General features: G+C 37.1%; 2 protein-coding genes across 2 annotated transcripts; one reads left to right on the forward strand and one right to left on the reverse strand.

Moving 5' to 3' along the window:
• Positions 1-3,863: 3,863 nt before the first annotated feature.
• Positions 3,864-7,583, reverse strand: LOC119193656 (required for meiotic nuclear division protein 1 homolog). Its single transcript, XM_037447290.1, has 6 exons — positions 7,125-7,583; positions 6,394-6,549; positions 5,506-5,583; positions 4,810-4,887; positions 4,335-4,461; positions 3,864-4,066 (listed from the first exon to the last, which is right to left on the reverse strand). The coding sequence occupies exons 1-6, from the start codon at positions 7,481-7,483 to the stop codon at positions 3,872-3,874; spliced, it is 993 nt and encodes a 330-aa protein (XP_037303187.1). The 5' UTR covers positions 7,484-7,583; the 3' UTR covers positions 3,864-3,871.
• A 1,761-nt stretch (positions 7,584-9,344) lies between these two features.
• Positions 9,345-14,943, forward strand: LOC119193655. The gene has a single exon (XM_037447289.1). The coding sequence runs from the start codon at positions 9,488-9,490 to the stop codon at positions 14,672-14,674; it is 5,187 nt and encodes a 1,728-aa protein (XP_037303186.1). The 5' UTR covers positions 9,345-9,487; the 3' UTR covers positions 14,675-14,943.
• The last annotated feature ends 923 nt before the right edge of the window (positions 14,944-15,866 follow it).

Below are 15,866 nucleotides of genomic sequence, written 5' to 3' on the forward strand. Positions count from 1 at the left end.
ACGATATTTTCACAGGATTGCTATTCCATAATTTTAATGTAATGCAAATATTATAATATACGAAATCAAACTTAAGATGAACCAAAAAAATTTAATAGACCTATATAAAAGTATAGAAGGCAATTTTGAACCCTGTAGTTAAGGACAGATTATCATCTTATAAAACTCCTCCAGAGCAGGCGTTAGTACTGCGTTTTGTGGGTCAAACCCCACAGTATTCATCGAACCACTAAATGGATCTAACTTCGCATCCTCGTATGTCCTTCACGAGCTAAGTGTCGATAATGGATAGATCCTGGGTATGCTCTCTTCTACGTCGCTGAAGAAAGCCGGCTGGTGGCTCGGGTAACGGCGGTGATCGGTACGTAACAAGTTCCTATTGGAAAAAGATTTTTGAGAATTCATGTTTGAAAATCGCTGTTGTATGCATTTTTTTCTGTGCATATGAAACAGTTGAAATTTGAAAGTCATTTAATTATTGGAGACTTTTTTCATATGTATTTGTGGATTCCTCTGTTCCATTAATTGGTCTGTAATTTTAGTTTCAATAAAAAAAACTGTAAAATGCTCATTAAGTACTGACATGTATGCTAAAATTTATAAAAAATATCATCATATTTCTTAGAATTTAATTACTTACTCCCATACCAGTATTTTATTATATATGTTTTAAAGGTTAGAAACTATTTATATAACTACTACAATAGAAGGCTTTGGGTTACTTGGTTAGCAAAGACTTGGGTTAAAATAAATTACATACAAATTACTTTGCTGATATATTTATTTATATAAAAAATAATTAGATTTATTCTAAAACATAATATAATCTTACAAAAATAACTATATAACTAAACTAAAATTATTAAAGCACATAAATAGAAAGTGTGTCAAAAAGCATGGCACTATCGTATTAAAAAAACAAGCATACATATAAACTTTAACAGCGCCTTGTTGATATAATTGTTTTGCCTTTTTATCCTTATTACTAAATATATCCAAACATGTTTATTTAATAAGTAGATAAGCCAGGGAAAAGAACGATATTATACTTGACCTTCTACAGAAAACAGATAGGTATTTAGAGGGGATCATTGTGGCAAATGACCCCCACAGTACAACAAATATACACAAGCACAAATAGTTTATTACATAAATACAAACGTTTAATGTAATTTTTAATAACATTACATACTATGATCAAAAATATTTTTTAATCTATCTTTGTCTCACGCCTCAAAATTATTGACGAATTAAAATTTTTAACAATAAACATTACTCTAAGAATTTTTCTTATATATTAATTATTTAATCATAAATTTTGGCAAGAAAAGCGTATGTATTATAGATTTAAACTTTTTATTGTATATAATATATTTCTGTGTTATATGAATTTTGCACATGTATGACAAAATTATAAAAGTGGATTTGTAAATAACAGCTACTCTGATTTAAGAGAAATAGGTCAACCTATTTTATCACAGATTATGAAGTTTTCAGAGGGACGACAGTAACCTAACTCGACATTTTTAAATATGTTTAAAATTTTATTATTTTACTTAGATATTTACTTGAAATAATAATGCTTCGAAAATGCAATTATTACCATATTTTAACACTTACTTTATGTACTCTCAAAACATAATTGTATTAAACAAAAAATAAGATGTTTTTTTTATGAAAATAGTTCCCAATCTCTTAGAACATTTAATCACCTTATTCTATAATAAACATTAACCACTAAAGAATTCGTACACAATAACATATACATAACAATAACTACAAAATATAATCGATATTACGAAATTCGAAAACACTGAAATTGTATGAGCAACGAAAAGGATTGTCTGTTAATTTATTATATGACTAAAAATAGCTCAAGTGATTACAATACATTTTCATAGAGTATATTTTTTAAGTATTACTCAGGGATTAATAATAATAAAAGATTACAAAAATAGTCCAGTTGTAATACAAAATAATGCACGAAATGCCGAAGTAACAATGACTTGTACAATAATCAGTGTCTTCGAATATCTCACTACTTCCAAACTAATTCAGTCTACTGTTTCATTTAAAATATATTACATACATATAATCCTTATATATACATGACATGTATTATATAACGCAATCCAAACATTTCCACATTAACAACAGATACAATATGTAATAAAATATGTAAATTTCCAACAGACATTGCCGAGTACACAACTACAATATAATAACTCTGACTAAACATTATGTAAGTCTAATTTATTTTTATACTACATGACATTATGGTATATCGATACTCGGTATCAATGGGCAAAATTAATAATTGATCGATATGTGCAGATCGACTTTGAAAATAAACCAATCAAAACAATATTTTTTTATAGGGGCACAGTAGTGACCCCACTGAAGTTGATGGTAAATAGAGTGGGGTCCAATAGAAAGTCGACTGACGAGAGATAATAACCTCTTGACAGTCGACACAATTATGCCGGCCTGTTGGAACCGGACATACACAGGCTGATCCCGGAATGCGACACACTTACGTGAGCCACTATGGCGGGTTTTAACAACTTCTGTCCGGTGATCGCTATCCGGGCGGATATAAAATATATCCTACCACCATCGAAATTCGATTGAAAGTGATTTGAGCGTTACCATCAAACAATAATGTCATTTCTGCCATGGATATGAATTATTTATTTCGACAATAAATCTACTTATTAATGCTTAATTACCAACACCTCCAATCAGTTACCACAGAAATCATTCATTTCGTCAAAAATAACTAAACAAATTCATAATATCAAATCACCTATATACGAAAGTTTAATTCAAATATTTAACTATAATCTAAAAGTAAACTTATTTAATTGAAATCAGTAAAGAAATATTTTGGTACGGATACGAATATAGGTGATTTGAATGTTTGCATTGTTTTTTGAGTCTGACTACCCATTTCCATTGCCTAATGTTCTACCACGGTGTCTCGATCGACATACCTCTCGAAGATGTGAAGCAGCTCGAAGCATACCTCAGCCAGGATCAGCGCTATGATCATCCATTCCAGGCGGATGTGGTGCCTGTCTTGCGCCCATGATGATAGTAACTCTAAAAGCTCCACGCAGTGTCTAACCGAATTCGTTTAATACCTGACGGAAATTAGAGAATATTAATAGTTACTGTAGAGGTTGGGAATGTTGAGTAATACCTAGATTGTAATAATAACAAATTAGTAGACAAACTGAATTAACAAAGGCGCACATCGCTTTTATATGACAGACATGGCGTGACACCGCGTTCCCGCACAACTACGCACGTGTTACTCAGATATCTGCGCAAGTGCGTGTGTGTCTACAGTTAACATACGAACGTATTTCAAAGAGTATTGTTAAAGAAAAAGAAAAATATAAGTCAAAATAAATAACTAACAATTTTATAGCCCTTTAGAATTTAACTAAACCCATAGTCTAGATGTAAAATCGCTTTAAATCTTGTTTTGTAAGCCAATGTTCTTCCTCAACTCGCCTTAAGGTGGTAGCTCAAGGTCCATTTTCATACATTTTGTTTCGGCGCAATCTGGGTAACTAAACAAGTATTGGCAAGTAAAAGAATTTAAATTCACGTCTAGTTAGTGATTAGTTCTCGCAGTTGAAGAAAACGTAAAATAATTAATAATCATGGATATTTCGGCCTTTAAAATTTAATATGACGAAATTTTAAAGGCAGAAATATCCATGATTATTAATATTTTACATTTTCAACTGCGAAACTATAATCACTAACGTAATTTAAATTAACACACTGCCAGTTACCCAGGCCGAAACAATGAACTTAATACCACTGCTAACTGCCTTTTAAACTGTTGAAAACTTTACTTCTAAAACCATGTTTTGTCGATACTTTTAAAGTGACATACCCTGGTCCTCCTAGATATGGTGAAGTATGCGAGGGTGTTAGAGTAGAGCCTCTCGAGCTCCTCTTCCTCCCAGTAGAAGTCTGGTGTATCCAACATGTCCGATTCAACGTTCAATCTGTGTCGGAGAGAGAACAACTCGCCTAGTTTGCGGACTACCTGTGAAAGATTAGAGTTCATAATATAAGAAATATTTTGACAAAAACACTACTTCGCACCCGGAAGCAAGATGTATCTAAAAACTTGGTTACGAATAAGTCACATGATCTAAACTTTAGATCCTTAAGTTTCTTAATGTTAATAAAAGTTGATCGAATTAGAATATCACTGGAATATATTTACTTACCCAAAATCCTTAAATCTGAAACCTCCTATAATGATGAAATCTAGTAAATTCAGGTGGTAAGTTATTTTAGAAACAGCTTACCTCCTTTTTATCGACATGAGCGGCGCCCTCCTTCTCCATGGAGGCGGTGTGGTACCGCACGGAGGACGCCAGCGCCTCCAGCCGCGCCTCCCACGCGCCCAGCCGCGCCGACTGCACCATCGCGTGACTAAACATTAAATAGTTTAAAGTGTGCTTATTTATTTGATACAGTGCAGTTAAAGACGACAGTTAATATAGCTGTACATGTCGTCGAAACCTCTTATTGACTATATTATTCATATTTGTAATGATGAATAAAAGTATATTAATATTCAGGACAATCTAAAAAGATATAGAAATATTTGTTTTATCTACAGAAATGTAATGAACAATTAGTGTAAAAAAATATATACATAAATAAAAATACTGGTAATTATGACCCCCCACAAGTTTCACATTGAATCCGCGCCTGGATGTATCCACTCGGTGAGAAATAAAGAATATAGGTAGGTAGGTATTTAACTTAATTTTTTACCTGAATGTATATCTTTCCAAAGAGTTATCCCTTTCGGGCACCATCACAAAACATGACTCTTGGAGATGACACTTCTTACTGCAAACAAACAAAAATTGCTCACTTTTAATAGCAAACAATCATTTTACAGAGTGTACTTCGCACATCTGTAAAAAGAAAATGCTAAGTTTATATTGAAAAGTAACGACAAGCCATACTCTGCCTCAATCCTTGATTTTGGCATATGTTGACAACAGAGTGAATTTCCTATGTTGGTTTTTGTACATTATTTTAAATGAAAGAGAAAATAACACGTAAAAAAAATTCATTTGTGACATCAGCATCAAAATAGATTGTAGTTATTCATATATGTTCTGAAAAAAGCAGAAGCGCGTTGGGTTTATCGCGCTTTCTCTTTCTCAAGCACGCTGCATTACAGCCGGTGTCACAAAGAGGTCACAGTTTGCTACTACTCTTATTTGAAAGCTACCCCTTCTACCAAAATTCAAAGCTTTATAACTTATTTAGCACTGCATGGATTTTGAAAATTCTTTTTCCGTTATATTTAGGATGAGGTACATTATTGATAAATGTATTAAAAAAAATAGTGAATTACCTTATTGCCCATTTACCAGATAGACATTTTGTGGCATTCCTCATGCCTGGTTCAAGATGTCCCCCTCTACATTTTGGTTATGTAATTATCTAAGTACTTACACATTTGGTTGATAGAAGTATGTCATCACTTCTCTCTCCTTCTCTACAACTTCTCTTGGATAACTTTCGATCTCATATCTAAATGAAAAATATACAACTTAATTCACTATAATAAGAACCAAAATTATAAAAAAAACAGTTTGAATTATTGTTGTAATGATTAATCATATGCGGCCCACAATAGAATTTAATTTTATTTACTTTAAGGAAATATACAGAACTATATTACTTACAAGTTCATTTTATTTCTGATTTCTATGTATGTACAAAATGTTTATTCTTTGTTACATATATTCAAAAGAACTGAACATTAATTTAAATTAAATTGAGATTGGGGACTCAGAACTCAAAAGAACTTAAGGCGATACCTCAAGGTCAATATTCAAAAAATCATGGATATTTCGGCCTTTAAAATTTAATATGACGAAATTTAAAGGCCGAAATATCCATGATATATTAACTTATTTTACGTTTTTCTTTCAACTGCGAGAACTAATCACTAACTAGACGTGAATTTAAATTCTTTTGCCAATACTTGTTTAGTTACCCAGATTAAAGCCGAAACAAAATGTATGAAAATGGACCTTGAGGTATCGCCTTAAGACAATTATTACATTTCATCTTTATTATGATAACCACATGTAAAATATTACAAATGCACAAAATAATTTCTGGTTTTATATTTAAAACAGCTATCAATACCCTGGTTTAATGCCTTATAAATCCTTTTCAGTTCCCCATTTCCAAACTAGCTCTGTAACATTCATTTATAAGATAGTGACAACTTATAATCAGGCCATACTCCAAACTATTTCTATATATTCTATCCTGTTAAAAAAAATTACTTAGCCATATTAAGGCTCTGCTAAATGTATTAAAAATACTCACGGTTTCAGAAATGCCAACACATTGCTAGCTTCCAACTCGGTACAGTTCCAGAACACAACAGCTCCTTCCCTGAAGAATATTATCTCCCTGGGTTCAGAGCCAATTGTGTACACTGCATTTGCTACCAAAACATCACCTACTTCATGGGCTTTCAACCTGGAAATTGCACAGGAGTTATATACCATTATTTTTAACAGTACATATACAACTCTTTACTATTTTGCTGTCATAAGGAAAAGGATGTTTCTTCGTAAAATGTTAAATACATCTGTTTACTGATTATAATAAAAAATCTGAAAATTTTAATGGTGAAGATTTGTAATTAGCATAGGACTATATTTTGTGTTTAACCTCTACTGATGTTATTTATCTGTGAATCTTCCTAAAATAAATAGATAAATAAAAGATAGTTTTATTCACACATTTGTAAACATAAGAAAACTTTAAATATGTCTTTAAGTTCTTTAACATTTTTATAAAATGTGTTTACACAGCTACACATTTTATCTAGCGAAGATGTATAACATTTGGCAATTAATTGTTATTGTTGCATCATTCCCTCTAAACTTAAAATATATTGAAAATTACATAAGCCATTAAAATATCCTATAAATTACACTAATAAATACCGGTAATATTGCCATTAATAAAATAATTTCAATTTATTATTGCAAAACATTATTGCAATGAACACAAGAAATTAATGATTAATAAAATATTATGAACCTTACGTTCCAGGCTCGTACAGTTTCTGCTGCACCAACGCCTCCTTCAAACTCTTCAGATCGTAGCAATCAGCGGTGCAATACGCTAGAGTCAAATAATGACCCTCTTTCTGACTTAGGTCCTCAGCTACCGCTTTTTTATGAACTATCTTCTTTTTCAACGGTATTGTGGCGTTATCCAACGCTACTGTTGGTTGTATCGAATCGCTAGAGTAGTTTCTTGTTACTAAATGCTGGAAAATGCGAAATATATTACTATTTGAATAGTTTAATTTGATTTTCGGAGGCGCTACTCCGTGCAGAAAAGACTTCGTAGCAGCACCCCGCAAGGAAGGTAACACAAGTCTTGATAAATATACACTCATTTTGAAGTACAAATATTTTTATATAAAATGTAATAGAATGTGCGTTCCGGCTCCAATTATTACATAAAATTGAGGTTATGCTGGAGTTTACTATTATGACATTTGACAGCATTTTCAGTGTTGCTGACAAAATTAATTTAATCATTTTATTCTGCTGCCGATATTAGGATTATTTTATCATGCATGGCGGATTTTTACAAACCCATAACAATAGATGTATGTATATAATACAATAATACAAGGACCTGTGTTCATTCATATTATCTAAACTGTTTTGTTATCCTATTTATTGCTAAAGCAAAACTCTAAAATGATTAGTTAAAATATAGTCCCACGTAATTATTATAGTTGGCAACTCAGAATGGTCGTAATAAGCTTTATTATAGGAAAAAAAAAACAATTCTTTACATCGATTTATTAAACTTAAATTACATAAATATCAGTCCATGACATAACCTTATTCTACGACAATACTCCCGTTCCTAGACGAATACAATAAATGCAATTTCCGTGCGAATTCCGGGCCGAGCCGCCGAGCCCTGGAGTCAGGCACGCCCGTCCTGGCCACACCTAGATCCGCTAACTCTCCAACACCGGTGGGCCGCTCCATACCCTGAAACAAAACCTCGTCTGCTTTAATTGGTCTAGACCAGTTGTATTCAACTTTGTCTTTATTCGGGCCGCAAGATGTCTTAAGTTATAGTGCCTCAGACCACAATGTAATTTCATTAACCTACTAGTGTCCAAAATGTAATTAAAATTAAACTTTTTGTAAATTGAATAAAAAGTATTCTTAACAGAAACAATTTTCGCTTGTAGTAAGTGTCGCGTGACGCGCCAGCGCCGCGGCTCGCCGCCGAAGGGGCTCGCGGGGATGCGGCCCGGCAGCGGGGAGAGAGCGCACCGCGAGGGTGCGGGGGCGCCTGCTACAGCGCTCGCCCGGCCACGCCGCCTCGCCACTCGCCCACGAACGCCCGCACGAGGACACCGTGCGGCTTGGTGCACGCAAAATTTGCCGAATTGACATGTAATTTGTAACCTAAGGAAACGTGAATATAATAATTTTGTCAAGCCCTACTTTTATTATGTTATGCGTTAACATAAAATTGGCGACCGTGACAGGACCTGCAATCTTCGGATCCAACGCAAACTGGTTTCAACGGGATCGGCGTGGCACGTTGGCGTCGCGTCGTCTCGGCCGTGTGAGGCGGCTACAGCCAACGTGGACCTGAAACGAAGAACCAAATCCAGCGGATCACAACAGTTTGCCGGTCTAAGTGAGCCCGTTCCTTTTCTTATTTCCAACTTTACCTATAATCCTGTCGACTATTTGTGTTCGTTGTTGCAAGGTTATAACCAAATTCGTTTTCATTATACCAAGGCTGTTCCATTGTGTGTTGTTGCTAAGTCAAAGCCATTTACAAGCTGCCTATCATTTGCATTCAGTTGCGCCTATTTACAGCTTGAAAGCTAAAGCATATATACTAACCCAGTTATTTTATTAAAGCAAAGCTTAAGCCAATTCCGTAACACGGGTGCGGTACCTAACGTGCGTAGGTAACCAAATTTATCGTCTCAAATAAAATTGAGTCATTTCCCATGCAACTATTTTATGCCGCATTATTTTTGTGTTTGCAAGCCTCATATTTAAAGTGATTTATTGCTAAATTTGTACTCCCAGGTTGGGCATTCCAGCACGCCTAATTTTCGAAATCTGCTATCCCACTCCCTGCTCTTGTGCTTACGTTGCATGACTTACAGCTATTGCGGTGCGCGGCAGGGCTTCGCACAGAGCTTCTTCCCAAAAAAACCAAAAGTCGCGTCGGCGCAGCGCAACGCTGCGCGGCGCGGTGACCGGCCAGCGCGGCGTGAACCGGTTTTATCCAGATCGACGCGGCGCGCTCGGTGAAGTGAGGAGCGTAGTAGTCCACTACGCAAGCGTATGCATGCAATATATTTTTCTAACTAATCTATTGTTTTAAATTTGCACGTTTACTTATTACGATGGAGGAAAATAATTACAAACGTCTCAATTTGAAACGCGCGTCTATTAAAGGCCGCGTAACTAAGTTTAATAATCAATTAGAAGTTTTAAAGGGTCAAATGTTAGATCAAACTCAGATTAACGTGCTAAAGCAAAGGTTAGCTAAAATAGAGGCCCTATTCGTTGAATTCGACAGTGTGCAAGATAGTATTGAGGCGTTAGACGAGAAAGGTTTAAGTGCAGAGTTAGACAATAGAGAAAATGTCGAGCAGTCCTTTTACAATTCTATCGCTGAAGCCCAAAATATTATTTCGAAGTGTAGTACAACAAATGTTTCATCTAGTGAACAAGGTAATGTCACTTTGATCGACAAAGATGATCAAGAAGTCATTGGATTCCGTTTGCCAGTCATAAAAATAAGTAAATTTGACGGAACATTTAATAAGTGGTTAGAATTTCGCGACACTTTTAGTTCGTTGATACACAATAATTCTAAAATAAATAATATTCATAAATTTCATTATTTAAATTCCTATTTAGAGGGCGAAGCAGCTAGGGTAATTTGTAATCTTGAAGTTTCCGAAATTAATTATCCTGAAGCTTGGGATCTTCTTTGCAAACGTTACAACAATACTCGTCAACTCATAAATAATCACCTAAAGTCCTTGTTCAATATTGAGCCGTTGCGTGAGACTGATAAATCCTTGAGATTCCTAGCAGATCATGTCACAAAGAATTTACGTGCTCTTAATACATTAAAGCAACCCACTGAGCATTGGGATACCTTAGTCGTACACATGGTCTCATCGAAGTTAGACTCCAATACGCGCTTTAAATGGGAGGAGTATATACAATCAAATGTCAACGTACTCGAAGTACCCAGTTTAGAGAATTTTATGACGTTTATAAAGGGTCGAGCTGATATTCTAGAGTCTGTCTATCGCAGTAAGCATGACAAAACCTCCAAGTTGCATACCAATCCTAATCAGAGCACCAAATATAATTTAGTTTCAAACCCAAGGTCATTTGTTAGCTCTGAGCGGGGTGACTCATCCTCACCAAGGTCTATTAAGTGTGTCTTTTGTAACAACAAAGACCATAGGAATTATGAGTGCTCAGAATTTCAATCAAAATCAATTGATGATAGACTAACCATAGTCACAGACCTAAAATTATGTCGCAATTGTCTGCATAGGGGTCATTATCAGAATGCCTGCAAGATGCCAGGCACATGTAAAAAATGTAAAAGGCGTCATAACACGCTCCTACATATTCCAACAGAATCCCACACAAATGATAACAATTCTGTGCCTATTACATTATCAACTGTTTCTTCCTCCGAGACACTACTATGTACTGCATTAGTTGATATAATTAATCCGGCCACGAGTGAATTTGTCACTACTAAGGCGCTATTAGATAGTGGTAGCCAGTCTTCATTCATAACTGAAGCTCTCACAGCGAAACTAAATTTAACTTCTTTACATTCCAATATTCAAAATGTTGTTGGTATAGGCAACACTGTTGCCAAACTCAATTCAAAGCGTTGCGATGTGTGCCTCCGGTCAAGGATAGGTTCTTTCAGTGCCAAGATTTCATGTCTAGTCATACCCCAAATATCCGGAAAATTACCTAGGTCACTGATAGATATAGCACACATTGATTTGCGGTCCATTAAATTAGCAGACCCCAACTTTTACAAACCTTCTGACATAGGATTGCTAATAGGTGCCGACTTGTTTTGGACAATTATAGGAACCAAACAGCGTTCTTTAGGAAATGGTAATCCTATCCTGCGTGAGTCCAAGCTAGGGTGGCTCATCGCTGGTCCAATATATAATGTTAAATTGGATGCTTGTCTTGATATCAAATCCTCCACTAAATGTAATTTTAGTAGCATGGCAGACAACGATAGTTTAGTAGAGCTACACAATGATTTACAGAAATTCTGGAAAATTGAAAGTTTGCCACAAAGGCCACTTCTCACAGACCAAGAAAGGGTTTGTGAGGCTCATTTCTTGCAGCACACGGAACGTAATCCAGAAGGTCGTTTCTGTGTCAAGCTGCCCCTGTTAGAAAGTCCAGAGCATTTAGGTGATTCCTACCTCATAGCCAAACGGAGATTCCTAAATCTCGAACGCCGCTTTCGTAAACAACCCGAACTAAAGGAATCATATGTAAGGTTTATGGAAGAATATTCTCAGCTAGGACATTTGTCCACATCAGAAAAGGATCAACCTGAGTGTGCCTATTTTGTTCCACATCACCCAATCATTCGGGAGGATAGTGAATCCACACGCCTTCGCGTTGTATTTGACGCTTCAGCTCGTACCTCATCTGGGCTATCTGTAAATGACATACAAATGGTAGGGCCAACGGTTCAAGACTCTCTGTTCAATATCTTAATCCGGTTCCGACAAGGCCGCTATGTATTGTCAGCGGATATAGAAAAAATGTATAGGCAGGTGTTAGTTGACGAATCTGACCGCAATCTGCAGCTGATTCTATGGCGGAACGACGAAGACAAACCATTACAAACGCTCAAACTTAACACTGTTACGTATGGGTTTGCTAGCGCTAGTTATCTTGCAACTAGGTGCCTCTGGCAAGTAGGTGAGGAATGCAACAATGATTTAATTAAAACTATTATCCAAAAAGATTTCTATGTTGACGATTTGCTGACATCTAGTGACGATGAGTACCAATTGTGTAAGATACAAGAATCAACGCATTTGATCCTTGCCAAGGCTGGTTTTAATCTGCGAAAATATCGTTCTAATTCACCATCCATCCTTTCTTCCAACAGCATTCAATCAAGTGGCAACTTAAATTTAAGTCAATCAACAAACACGCTTGGTCTGGATTGGAATCCCCTTTCAGACACTCTTCAATTTCCTATTACTATGGTAGATTCTCAGATTATTACAAAGAGAACAATTTTATCCACTACATTCAAGATTTTTGATCCTTTAGGTCTATTATCATTGTCTACTATAATCCCCAAAATTTTAATTCAGACCTTATGGTCATTAAAACTTGACTGGGATGATCCTGCACCCAGCCAAGTTGTTGAAATATGGAAACAATTTATTGATGGTCTTAAGTCAATTTCATCTCTGTCCATACCTAGATGGACGTCCATAGCAGATCCAACTGCGGTGGAAATGCATTGTTTCTGTGACGCATCTCAACGCGCATACGGTGCATGCTTGTACCTTCGATCAACCGACACAGAAGGAAAGGCGCACATCCACCTTCTGTGTGCCAAATCTCGCGTTGCTCCTGCCTCCAATCCTATCACGATACCCCGCCTCGAACTTTCGGGAGCATTGCTCGCTGCTGAGATGTCGTGCGCGGTAACTCAAGCTTTGCGAATCGGCATATCGCGACATTTTTACTGGACGGATTCCAGTGTAGTCCTTGGCTGGCTGCGTAATGGCTCTTCCAATTTAAAAACTTTTGTTGCCAATCGAGTCGCAGCTATAAGAGAACTGTCTGACACAGATTCATGGCATCATGTTCCCACTGAACACAATCCGGCTGACCTTCTTTCTCGTGGAGTACATCCTCAGCAGATTGCAGTCTGCGATTTATGGTGGCATGGTCCCAATTTTTTATCATTGCCTAGGTGTCATTGGCCTTGCAGTCAGCCGAAGTCTATGGAATTGAAAGACTTGCCAGAAGTTAAGTCTCATTCTGCAGCTATTTCTCATCCAGATTTGCCAACTATTGACTTTCATAAATATTCTAAGTTAAGAAAATTACAACGCATTATAGCCTATATGTACAGATTTGTTAACAATTGCAAGAAACCAAATTGCAAATCCACAGACTCTTTAACTATTTCAGAATTAGATAAGGCCTTTTATTCATTAATTTATGTTTCACAGATAGAGTCATTCACCAAGGAATATGATACTCTTTTAAAGGGCAAGTCATTAAATCCTAAGTCAAACATTGCTGCGCTAGACCCATTTTTACACGATCAAATTATTAGAGTAGGGGGTAGAATCCAAGCATCAGAATACAGTTTTGACATGAAACATCCCATTTTGCTGAGCCCGAATCACAATTTTACCAAGCTTTTATTTCAACAAGAACATGAGCGACTTTTGCATGTAGGTCCTCAAGCTTTATTATGTTCCTTAAGGACGCGTTTTTGGCCCATCGGTGGCAGAAACTTGGCGCGGCGCGTTGTAAACCACTGTATGGTTTGCCGTCGTTCTAGAGGCAAAACCATGAAAAATATAATGGGAAATCTCCCTGCCGAAAGACTTACGCCGGATTTTCCTTTTGTTACGGTTGGCACCGATTTTGCAGGACCATTTCTGATTGCTGATCGCAAGGGGCGCGGCTGTAAGATTACGAAATGTTATTTATGCATTTTCATATGCTTTAGATATAAGTGCATTCACTTGGAAGCTGTAAGCGAATTGTCTAAGGACGCCTTTATTTTAACTTTGAAGCGCTTCATCTCTCGGAGAGGCCTGCCAAAGCAAATATTTTGCGATAATGGAAGCAATTTTGTTGCTGCTTCACGCGAACTAGGAGAATTTTTTAAATGTAATGCTAATAATGTAATTGATTTTGCCGCTGGCGAAGGCATCGAATTTCGCTTCTCTCCTGCATACGCTCCTCACTTCAACGGCTTAATGGAGGCTTGTGTGAAATCCGCTAAGTTTCACATTACTAGAGTGTTAGGTGTTGCACACCTCACGTATGAGGAATTGTCTTCCCTTTTCACGCAAATAGAGAGCATTTTAAATAGTCGACCCCTTTGTCCATTGAGCTCCTCTCCAACCGATTATTATCCTTTAACCCCGGGCCACTTTTTGATTGGTAGACCTCTTGCATCGCTTCCATCCCCGGATTTTCAAGACATTAACGAGAATCGCCTCGACAGGTTCAAGCGATTGGAGCAGCTCAAACAGCACTTCTGGCAGCGCTGGAGCCGTGAATACATAGCAGAATTGCAGACAAGAACCAAGTGGCGCACAAGCTCGAGCGGCTTACAGAAAGACGACTTAGTCCTTTTGAAGGAAGAACATGCCCCACCATTGTATTGGCGTCTCGGCCGTGTGTCTGCATTGTTTCCAGGACCTGACGGTGTGGTGCGCGTCGCAGACATTGCCACTGCCAAAGGAGTGGTGCGACGAGCACTCAACAGAATTGCAGCTCTTCCGAAACCTGAAATCCTTACGAGCTAAGGTTTCCAGCGCCGGGAGTATGTCGCGTGACGCGCCAGCGCCGCGGCTCGCCGCCGAAGGGGCTCGCGGGGATGCGGCCCGGCAGCGGGGAGAGAGCGCACCGCGAGGGGTGCGGGGGCGCCTGCTACAGCGCTCGCCCGGCCACGCCGCCTCGCCACTCGCCCACGAACGCCCGCACGAGGACACCGTGCGGCTTGGTGCACGCAAAATTTGCCGAATTGACATGTAATTTGTAACCTAAGGAAACGTGAATATAATAATTTTGTCAAGCCCTACTTTTATTATGTTATGCGTTAACAGTAAGTATACCAATCAATTGATCTTGAGAAGTTACTTAAATTTTAGTTTTCATTCAAATCACCTTTAAACTTTTGTGTAATTTTCAAACGTCGTGTTTTTTTCACTATAATAAACTATAAATGGTTTACTTTACTCTAGATAAAGAAAAAAGAAACTTTCAGTCAAGTCAATGTGTAAAAGCAGTTTGAAATGTTGAATTTGTTCAGCTATTTTGTATCTGAGTACGTAATTGTTGATATTTACTTCCATGAGGGCGGCGGGCGACGTGTACTTGCCGCAGAGCGCGCGCGCCACCTCGAGGCTGGCGGTGGGCAGCACCGACACCATCTGCTGCCACAGCCGGCCCAGCCCGTGACCTGCACACAAACAAACGGACTGAACACTCACGTATTTACTGCTGTCACTACTATGTCCGCCCCGTGACCATGAAGGATGCAGTCTGAAACTTCGAGAGAAAATAATAATAAATAACCGCTATAAAATCTAGTTTTACTTCTATAAAAGTTGCTAGTTGTACTCATCTCATAGTATTTTTAATATAAGTTCAGTCAGCCACAAAAGGAACTGAACAAATTGAAAACTTCAAATCACCTGTACATGTTAAATTCAACTGCAAACATTGTTTTTTCCTTTATGTGAAGAATAGTAAATCCCTGTTTTATTCTGATTGTAATAAACAAATCTTAGTAGAAACTCAAAAGTAAACAGGCGATTCGAAGCTTTGAATTTGTTTAGCTACTTATGTGTCTAACTGTACAATGTGACAGTGCTAATAAATCAATAAAATACGCAACAGCTTAACATTAACATAAAGGTATGCGTTCCAAAAGGGTCGTTTTCATCCCTAGATTATCACTCTATTGTGTTATACTAGTTACTTAGGATATAAGAA

Source organism: Manduca sexta, unplaced genomic scaffold (genome assembly GCF_014839805.1).
Source record: "Manduca sexta isolate Smith_Timp_Sample1 unplaced genomic scaffold, JHU_Msex_v1.0 HiC_scaffold_852, whole genome shotgun sequence".
Classification (NCBI taxonomy): domain Eukaryota; kingdom Metazoa; phylum Arthropoda; class Insecta; order Lepidoptera; family Sphingidae; genus Manduca; species Manduca sexta.

Excerpts from the sequence above, each read along its gene's own strand:
- LOC119193656 (XM_037447290.1), bottom strand. The coding sequence starts at position 7,483 with ATGAGTGTATATTTATCAAGACTTGTGTTACCTTCCTTGCGGGGTGCT. Across the intron at positions 6,550-7,124 it reads AAACTGTACGAGCCTGGAAC|GTTGAAAGCCCATGAAGTAG; the intron begins GTAAGGTTCATA and ends TGCAATTTCCAG. Across the intron at positions 5,584-6,393 it reads GTGTTGGCATTTCTGAAACC|ATATGAGATCGAAAGTTATC; the intron begins GTGAGTATTTTT and ends TTTTTCATTTAG.
- LOC119193655 (XM_037447289.1), top strand. The coding sequence starts at position 9,488 with ATGGAGGAAAATAATTACAAACGTCTCAATTTGAAACGCGCGTCTATT.